General features: G+C 40.0%; 1 protein-coding gene across 1 annotated transcript; it reads right to left on the minus strand.

Annotated features, from left to right (window-relative positions):
- Positions 1–622: 622 nt before the first annotated feature.
- On the minus strand, positions 623–8,184 carry LOC140926023 (uncharacterized). Its single transcript, XM_073375833.1, has 3 exons — positions 6,939–8,184; positions 5,210–5,392; positions 623–4,999 (listed from the first exon to the last, which is right to left on the minus strand). The coding sequence occupies exons 1-3, from the start codon at positions 8,134–8,136 to the stop codon at positions 639–641; spliced, it is 5,742 nt and encodes a 1,913-aa protein (XP_073231934.1). The 5' UTR covers positions 8,137–8,184; the 3' UTR covers positions 623–638.
- Between the last annotated feature and the right edge of the window lie 2,713 nt (positions 8,185–10,897).

The raw sequence follows: 10,897 nt of genomic DNA on the forward strand, positions 1-10,897 counted from the left end.
GCTATTTGAAGCATATCTGCTATACAACACATTCCTTTATCTGATAAATTTGCCGAGGAACAGACAAATGAAGATGGGAACTTAACATCGAATGAGACAAACATGTTTAATAGTAAGACTTATTTTGAGCGAATAATACAACAGATGTTTGATTTGGCTATCGTATGATCTGAAGAATTATGTAAAGCTCCCAAATCTGCGTAATTCTTCAAATCAGAGATAGCCTCGTCCACTAATTGCTGATTATCATTTAGTAGATTTTCTGTTTTAGCGAAAAAATGCGCGCAATGTAAATTAATTAAGATTAGGATTACGATAACCAACGAAACCAGAGCTCAAGTCCAAGGAAGATTCTGCTGACGACTTTTTCAAAAATCACTGGAGTGTATAACACCCCGCCCACTGTTACATTGTCAAAGGGGGCGTGCCGTAACCAGTCCGATTGATGTTGACTTTTTAAATTAACTGAGCTTGAGTTTAAGCAACTTTTTTTGTTAACTTGTGCAATATAATAGCAAAAATGTAAAACTGAAATGAAGTACTAAGCAAACTTTCGCCTCGTATGGGACAACTCGCGCGGTGAGGCTGATAACTAAGGCACGGGTGGAAAGCGTTAAGTATATTCAGATGAAAATGTTTTATAAGTCGGACTCGTCAGATTCAAAGAAATAGTCCTCAGGTATGTCGTAGAAATCTTCTTCCAAATCAGAGTTGACGGAAGTTTCGGACTTGTAGTCTTCGAATGACGAGGTTGGAATGTTTGCAGTTGAAGGCATCCTCTTTGTAGGTTGTACTGTTGTCTTAGTTGTACCTACCTTGGCTTTTGTCATCGAAGACAAAGCAGACTCCAGTTTGCAGAGCTTTATTATGCATACTCGGTCGGAGGTGAAAAAACATACAAGTCTGTCCTCTTCAGGGGACAAAGCCATACTGGCGATTTTTTCCTCCCCTTGCTTGATTCTCGTGAATGCAATAGCTTTTGATTCCGTTAAATCCCACAGGAATACCATTCCATCAACAGCATATGAAATAAGATACCGATTGACCTTCAGAAACCTACAGAACTCAATTTTCCCGAGATGGCCACGAAGAATTTGCCTGGAAGAATGCACGTTAGCCACAGAGAGACTGTAAAGATATATTAGGTTACCGATGCAACAAACTAGCAGCTCATTGTCCAATGAAACGGTGCACTGACTGAATCTAACGGACTTGTAAAATCTCTCGACTTCCAATGTTTTCAGTAAGCGGCAGGGATGCTTATTGAATTCCCAGATCTCAATTTCGTAATAACCGCCACACAAGACAAGCTTATCTGCATCTGATGAAAGGCAAAAACAATCCACAGTCGGTATTCCTGGTGATTTGAATGAGTCACACATGACTTGTTTTCTAACGTTCCACACATAGAAAAGCGGGCGCTTTAAGTTTTCCAAAATACAAATCAATAGTAGGCCGCCATCAGCTGAAAATTTCACACAGGCGTCTGTCACGCCACTTTCGGCTTCAAAGACTGTACAATGGAATCCACTAGATTCTGAAGCGCAGTGTAGGTCTATCCTGGTTTCTTGCTGAAAAGCAATTAGTTTTCCGTCTAGAGAGAAGACACATTTTGTCGTAACAAGGGGTCTTTTTGCGGCACCAGCACTTTCTAAATACCGCTCGGGAACGGATTCAAAAGTGGCGTGTACTTTATCTTCAGTCAGCTTCCACAAGGTAAACGTTGAGTCGGAACTAACAGCTAGGAGAGTATCACTTGAAATGAAGTTCACTGCGATAAACCTATCCAAGCCTGGTTTCTTTACATGCACCCTTGGAAAAAATTTCAAAGGAGCAGACATATTTGTCAAAAACACAACTTTCTCTTCAAGACCCTTACGAAACAAATAACCAAATTGCCCGTTGGTTGTAAAGCTGAACAAGTCACGATACGACAGACTGGTGTAAACGATGTCTTTTTTCAGAGATAACGCATGCAGCAAGCCTGAATTCGTATAAATAAGAAAGAGATCATCATTCGTAAAAGCGAACCTTCCGCATTTGATTTTATACAATTCGTTTCCTCGGAATTCCTTCACTATAATTTCGTTTATACCATTCATGACAATCCATTTTTGTCCTGGGGACAAACCGAAATCAAAGAGATTATTATTGCCAAAGAGATTTAGAAATCCCTTCGGAAAGCGCGTGAGACAGTCAGACGTAAATAAATAATCCAAGAGGCTGATAGGAAACTCAGGGCAAAGGGATCGAAATGGAATTAATTTGAGTTTCTGATTCAACACGATCTCCCCTTCCCTTGTAAGATTCTGCGACATTTCTATCAACTCATCAAGCTCCTGTGCTGTTTCCAGATAACGCTGTTCTTCTTTCTTCGACAGCAATCCAAAACGCATGCGCCTCATCCACTGAACAACTTCACGCTCATAATCCTCCAACTGCAACGGAAATCCAAGTTTCGTGAAAAGCTGATCAACACGCGTTACAAGTTGCCCCAGATAAAGCATAGGATCTAGCTCAAGCCGCAGACCGCTAAGAGCAGCAGTCACCGCAATGTTACAAACTGACACTGGTCTATCGACAACAGAATACTTCATTGCTATTTTCCAATCGTCAAAGGCTGTAGTCAAGTGACAAAAATAAGTAAATGAGTTTAGCTCAACCTCTTGCTGAAATACGTCCTCCAGCAAGCATCTTCCAGTCTGTAAGTTCCAAACCTGATATCGGTAAATTACAGGGTACAGTTCAATAATAAGGCGACGCACAGAAACAAGACAGGATTCTTCGTTTGCCTTTGTTAGTTCTTTCAACCGGCAACAATAATAACAGATAGGATCTTCTGGTGCGAGCGTTTCGTCAGCACAATCACGTAGCTTTAGGTCAACACCAAGGAGCTCGAGTAAGCGCCTAGTTTGTCTTCCTATTCTGATTTCAGTTGTGTTCTGGTAGGTCTGCTTTAAAACATCATCAAAAGAGCAAGTCCTGAACTCTTCTCGGCATTCGTCAATCTCTCTTATGGCCCACAGGGCCAGTAACTCTCTTATACACCTCTGTGTATACAATAGTGGAAAGGGCAACAGATTCCTTTTAACAACAATGTACTGGCTATAAGGAATAATAAAACCCCACTCATAATGGACAACGTTTCCTGAAAACTGAGGAAAGTCCTCCACGCATTTTCGTTGTACAGAAAACCACTTATCCAGTCGCCCGAAAAAGACAAACTTGTCGTCCGAATAAAATTCCAGATTTACAATTCGTGCTATTGTGTCTCGACTTATTTCAAAAGGTCCTCCCACTATCTGAAGCTGGGATACATCAACAAACAAGAGTGAGCGACCACTTGCCACAGCCACGGTATTCGTATCAGAAGCTGTGGCAAAGCAGCTACATTCAGAAAGAATTTCATGAATAGAATTATCACAGACCTTCCACTCAACACGCAAACAAGCTGCTGACACTTGAGGAATCGTAACGTTTCTTAGCACAACATCTGAAGCGTTTCGTATACATGAATCCAGAAGGTGAGGACTTTCTACGAGAACATGAACATCACCTTCGATGGCTAAGGATATTTCTTGCAGGATGAATTTTTCGTGTTCCTCTTCGACACCGAAAGAACTGGCCGCAAGGTGAAGATCTTTAATTAGGTGGTAAATTCCCATTCTCCCACTACGAATCCTTTCTTCCAAAAAGTGATAACTTGTTAAGCACCTGAAAACGAGCTTCAATGAATCCTTTTCTCCATGCTGACACAAAAATCGACCACCGAAGCGAACAACGAAAGCCCTTAACTCACTCGTGACAACCGGTCTTGCCTCCACGTTGTTGACAACAGCAGAAAGAATTTCCTTAAAAATACCTCTTAGGTACTCACTTGCACATTTTTTGTCGATGTACAACTGTTTAGCTTTTCTTTTGTTTGTTAACCACGCAGGTATCAAATTGTGAAGAAAGATTACTGTTTTTTGCATCACCACAAATTGTGAAACGGCATCGATTACTTCCTGCTCATCAAGATCTGACATCTCGCTGCAAAGAACAAACGAAATAAACGATACGGGAAGAGGAGATGGTGCTGTTATGATACAGCCTAACAACTTGCTGTACAGATCTGCTCCAACTCTATCGTGGACACGCTGTAAATTTTTTTGAAAGAAGTCATCCATATCCCCCGGAAGAAGAACGCTAAGTTTACCGATCTTACCTAAACGTAGCAGACTGTTAAGTTCTTTCGCAATATAGAAAGCGTGCAAAAACAGTCCATTACACAGCTTTGTGACGTCTTTTGCCGAGTAAGGGAGACGGGAGAAATCTGCCCTACTTTCCAGAAATCGCTGAATGTCCTGTTCATGTTCCCAATAAAGGCTGCGTTGCTCACTGTTTCCAGCACAAATCCTAACACACGGATTGTACTTTTCCAATCTGCTCTGTAACATGTCTTCAGGGCGACTGGTGATAAAGAACACAAGCCGTTTTGGAAACCGGGGAAAACGCTCTTTTATAAGACAAATAAAATCTTCCCTGGACTTGTACTCTGTCTCATCTAGAGCGTCAATAACGACTAGTTTGCGCTGAAGTGTACTGCACTTACTTAGCGGCTCTTCTAACAATTTAGTACATAGTTCCTGCACCCCTAAACTAGAATTGGCTAAAAACATTTTCACACCATCCTCCCCTCCCATTCTACTTCTGTACTCACTATTGCAATCACATAGCTGACAGGCTATAGTCCCAAGAAGATTCCTTGGATCATTTCTTGTGCCATCATTATGACGACAAAAGTAAGCAGCACCAAGACGCCCAGTTTTCTTCATACGCTGCGCCAGAGCTCCTGCCATTACACTCTTACCGACTCCTGCATCGCCGAGGAGAACGTAAGCTCTGGAGTCGCCAGGGTTACTGAACCATTTGTCAAAATCTTCAAACAGCCACTGCCTTGTATCTTTATGATAACGCCCGGCAAAAAATGCGATGTCTGCATCACAGTTGGCGATCTCTGCATTAAAAAAGGAAAACGAAGAAAATTATCACGCACATGGTAAATCTAAACTAACGGCTTTTCTAGTGTGTGACTAGTGTCCTGCGCTTCACAGGTCCTCCTAAAACTGAGGTAACAAATCATGCTCAAAAAAAAGTTTGGAACTGGGAAACGAAGCGCATTGTTCCGTTAAACTTTTACATTGTAAATAGGGCAATCTTCTCATACCATAACTGATTTGATGGACAGCAGAGTTCTGCCTCTCAGCTTCCACTTCTGTTAAACCTTCTTGCACCCTGCGTTGGTCATCCAACTTCAGAGGCTTCAGAATGCGCGCGTCTTGTAAAGACGTCTCCCCAGGGCTGGCGCCTGCAAATCGTTCCTGCAGACTGGTATTTATATCCGAGTTACCTGTTAATGCAAACATAAAAGTAATCAACTTTTATGGCTTTAGTACAGCAGTAAAGACATTTCTTATTGCTTATATTTTCTAACGTTCGTAGCGCTTATACAGGGTGTTTCAAAAGTTCGTTCCGATCATAAATTGTATTTTGCGCAAAGCATTTAATGCTTCTTTGGGCAAATTCAAACTTATTCACGTAAGAAATTTATCTAAATAACTGTTCAAAGCAATTTCAAACTAAAATTTGAAGAAACTGTAATATTTTTGAACTTTTGGCCTAAATGTGCACGTACGCGAGTTTTTCCCGCGATATTTTTCCTGCCCATTTTGTACGTTTTCTATTTTTGTTTTTTTTGCCGTTTTCTTTAATTTTCTCTACTCTTTCACGAAAATAAAGCCCTACACTGTTTGCGCTTAAGCTGAGCATCTATTTATTTGGTTCTCTGGCCATTCACTCAAAGAAATTGTTAAACTGTTGACTAAAGTGTGAACGATATAAGTGAACAAGTGGTCAAAACTAAAAACTTTAGAAGACAAACCAAGGAGTGTATGGCCGCCTTTTTTTTGAATGTGTGAAAAATGTTATCGAAAAAGCTGTAAGTATATGCGTAATAATTTTACAAGACAGAAAGGTAAAAAAACTTGAACTTCACAATATCAAAGTTTCGAGTACAACAGTATGAAGATATATGACCAAAAAAAATGGGAAAGCCTTGAAGAGAAAAAGGCGTAGCACACGAAGACATGGTCTCCAAAAAATTTGGAAACTTTATAGCAAAGGGCGACCGGGCGGCAAACTCACGTAATGTGAACCCCCCTAGAGACCATCTGGACTATCGTTGACGAGAAAACATACAAAGATCCAGTCCCCAAATCACTAGACTAGCTAAGGGAGTGACTGCGCTTCGCCTGGAAAAGTGTCTCTAAAGACACACTTTGGGAGCTCGTACATTCTATACCTCACTACTTAGAAAATATCAGAAAACAAAAAGAAAGAAATTCTGGTCACTGATATTTCAGTTATTCAATGTTAACTGAATAATGAATAACATACTTAGTTTTACTAAAGGTATTTTTAATAGTCAGTGAAATTTAAGAGAAGAAAAAATCGGAACGAACTTTTGAAACACCCTGTACAACTAAAGCTCCCCTTACGGATACCTCTCCATTACGGACAGTTCTTTTAGTCCTACTGATGCCAAACTTTAAACAATACCTACCCCTATAATAAAGACACCAACCTATTAAGAAGAGTTCTCTTGCTCTCAAAGATGCCAAATTTCATACAATCCAAGTATGTAACAGGTGAGTCAAATATGGCCCAGCAACTATGCTTTAGCTTAAACTTTCACTTGATTCTTAGGTGGTCATGGGTTTTGGATCCCAGTACAATTGCATCCATCTTTATAATAGTTAATAACCAATGCTGATTTTTTCGGTAAAAAATAAAAGATATCTGACGGCTTAATTCATACTCTCACTGACACAATCGTAATTGCATCTACTACACAACATCTACCACAAGGTAAATGTAGCTACATGTAAATGTCATACCATTAAGCAAGCTGATCATCTTGCCAAGAAGATCTCTGCTCTGGTTGGCCCAACTGTATTTCCCCTGGTAGAAAGTGCGCAGGGTTTCAGCCTCCTCCAGACGCCCTTCTCTGTCTTTATCCCACACCTTTTTAATCGCTGCAGCCCACACTTTAGGATCCACTGAATCAATCACAAATGATGACCCAAATGGTACCTTGCTCAGTGCTTCACCAAAACCTGAGTTGCTACTGACAAGCACAGGAAGACCAGCTGATAGGGCCTCAAGACCTGTCAACCCAAATCCCTCTGTTCTTGAAGGCATAAGTGCAAGGTCAACTTCAAGAAACAAGCGTCTTAAATCCTCCCGGCTCTGCACAAAACCTCTCACCCTCAAGCTTTCAGCAGGAACACCACATTCAGTCAACTTTTCTGCTATTTCCTCACGCTTCCCATCTGGGGCCCCAACAAACACAAGGCGAAAGTCGGGCAGTGAAGCAACAGCTCTTGCGGCGATATCAAATCCTTTTAATTCGAAGTCTTCATCGTCTCCGCGGCCAAACACCAAGACGCTGCAGTGTTTTCTTTCTTCAGGACATTGTTTTACACTTTTAAATTCATCAAAAACTCCCGATGTAAAATCAACAACATTTTGATCTTTATGACAGCCTCGAAGATATGACCTGAAAGCCTCGCCTAACTTGGGTCCAATCCCCACAACAAGATCTGCCATTTCGCATAGTTCCACTTCAACCCTGTGCTTTTCTTGGCCCTTTGAAATCGGCTTGCTGTATGACTTGAACATTCCTAGTTCCTCTGGATCAGTGTGTACCACTTGAACCCACTTGCATTTTTTCGAGTTTTTAATGACTTGTGCCTGATGACCGAGTTTGACCCCATGACCAACAATTACGTCAATTTGCAAATGTTCTGGTGGAAAGCTGAGCCAGTCCAGTTCATCAAAGCCAGGATGTCTTGTTGCCTCAACAATCTTAACATTGCTCAACAGGGCTTGGTTTTTATCCTCTTCGCTACATCTTAGTAAAAAGACAGTGATTTCCACCTCAGGGAGTTTTGCCAGCTGTATGGCTAATTCTCTGCTTATGGTGGAGAGCCCTCCTTTGCTTGACCCCCATTCTGAAGCCAAAATGGTGACTCGAACTTTGTTGAAGCCAACGGCCAGTTCATGCTCTTGAGAACGCTTTGACGTAGATGCCATTGCCTACACACAGGTGTAACATCCAAAAAATGTTACGTAGAGTGGCCAACACCTAGAAAAATCAATCACATCTGTCATAATTCTGTATTATAATACAAAGAGACTACAGGATAAAAGACAAGTGCCTCACATTAAGTTAATGCGTTCATTACAGGTTAATCCACCCTCTCTCAGACTACAAGGGATCATCTGACTATTACCTCAAGATCAAGACAGTACTGGGCTCTGTTATGACCAAAAAGATTAATGATACAGTGGAAACTCTATTCAGGGAACAACTTCAGGACTGAGGCAAGAGTCCCCTGAATACAGGTTGGGCTGAAAAACCAGCCAAGGGTTTGTTTATTCTGCCAACGAATTTGCTGCAGTCATTATTTCAAGCAGCTGCATAATGTACAGAAAAATCATGATTAACTTATTAACTCTGCAATATTGTGTGTTTAATTCCTACAAGTGCAGTGCATTGATTTAAGTGAGATGACACAAATGTTGTTATCATTTTGATTAGTGTACACTTATCAACCCTTTTTGTGGTCAGTTACATATGTACCTTTTAGGAGCTAAGGTGTCCCCTGAATAGAAGTTAAACATGGATTTTGGGACCCAGAAAGTGTGTCCCTTTCCCCAGAATAGGGATGTGTCTTGATTGTGACCAACTTTTGTGTCTCTTGAATGGAAGAGTCCCTTGGATAGGGGTGTCCCAAAGGGGAAGTTCCACTGTATCCTTGTGGGGAAGGGCTTGGTAGGGGGTATGAGACCTGTGAAGCAATGAATTGTATAGTGCTTCCAAATGTATCAACTTTCATGTACGTCTTTTCAGCAATTGCTGACATAATATTAACTGCTCTTCTAATCAGATAATTATAACACAATAATAATAATTGTCTCATCACCTGTCCTACTGCTGCAGTCACAGGTACACCAACTTACTCCTCACATGATAACTGATCATCAACTGAGGGAATGGCTGAAAAAGAAGTTCATTACAACCTCAGCTTTTATATTTAAATGTTACTAGGCAAAAAATAAGTTTTCAAGTTGCTGCTCCTAAAGTTAACAACACAATGGCGAATTTAATAGACAGGAGTGCATTCTGGATTATGGTCACCTTTTGTATTGGTAGAGTGGCATTGTTAAAAAAATTATACATTGTAACTGTGCTGGAAATGAAACAAAGCAGTGCATGTTTCAATGAGTTATGATGGCTCTTAAATACCTTCATGGCTAAACTGATTTTAGTTAAAATAACATTAAACTGCTTGCAATGTGATTATTACACTAGAGGAAGGAAGGGTAAACAGATTTTTTAGAGCCTAGCCTTTCATAATAGAAGACAATGCACCTTTATGTAACGAAGTCCTCCGTATACATGTATACAAGGTATACATTGTAACGGCTCTAACCACTCAGTCAGTTGCCCTGATGAAGTCTTTTATCAGCAAGAGTCGTTTTTTTTCCAGTTTTTTGAAGTAGTATATAATTTAGTATATACTAAAAAAGTGGATATTGTTTATTGCCAATCTGATTTGCTACTCAAACTTGGGATATCAAGTGCTATTCACCTACAAGTGAATTATAAGCCAAACTCCTGCAAGTTATGAATTAAATGGCTTTTCAGTCTGGTACCATAACAAATGAAGAAGTTTTAAAAATATACAAAGAAGCTGTTCCCAACAATACATACATGTAAAAGGCGACAAAATTCGGTTTGGCAGATTTACAGGTAAAGCTTTTAATTGTCAGTTTAACCTGAATGTTATGATGAAACTGTTAAAAACGTTTTTTGTTTATGTTTTATGTTGTCTGCATTCATGTCAATTCCCCCTCCCTTAAGTGCAGGAGACTTTTCCCACGCCTTGTTCGGTTCGGTCAAGTCTTTATCAATATTATAACTCAATCACCACATGCAAGAAAAACCATCTGGTATCCAGAGTACATCCCCATGCATTTGTCACAACAGGTTCCTCTATCTCCTCCTTAACAACTTCTTCAGCGATCTTCAGAGGCCGTGGTTACGCTTTCACTGCCTAATATTTTGAAGGGGCAGTACTATTCGAACAGACTGTGAAGGCATTTCAAATCTCTTATACTTTCTTTACCAAGACTAGAATTTTAAAAATGAGGGACAATTTTAACCTCACACACATACTTTCTTTTGACTTGTCAAGCAATGGGGAAGAGACGTATCACAAAGCCCCGAGAACATCTACATGGTAGGCTAGGATGTAATTTTGGCACAGCATGACAAATTGTCACGCAAGCCAGCAGACCAATGTACCCTGACATTATGGGGGTTTTGTTTCAGTCTTATTCATTATTTGCCATTCAATAATTCTGCAGTGTGCTATGTTTTTCCATAACTCGTGCCCTGAATACCACTTAAATGAAGTTTGATGTGTTGTTTACACTTTCTATCTGTGATTAAAAAAGTACTAAAACATGAAAGAGTTCCGTTCTTCTAAAAAATTATATAGACTTGCTGGCTTTTCAAGCCTGACTTCGCCTTTTTGAATTTAGTTCTAAGTTGTTGTACTGTTACATGTACTTTGTAATTTGCAGTTTACAAATAGCACATTTCTATCGTATGTTTCTCAGTGAATTTCCTTCACTGCATAAACACCTGTACACATCCCACACAGTTTGTGTGAATTATACTTTATTCATTAAAAGCAAAAAAACGTTATTTGCTGTCCTAAGTCTGTCCTCAGAGAAAACAAACAGTACCTAATGGTAAAATTTTCTATTATATATTGTGAGGTAT

This window comes from Porites lutea, chromosome 2 (genome assembly GCF_958299795.1).
Source record: "Porites lutea chromosome 2, jaPorLute2.1, whole genome shotgun sequence".
Lineage (NCBI taxonomy): Eukaryota > Metazoa > Cnidaria > Anthozoa > Scleractinia > Poritidae > Porites > Porites lutea.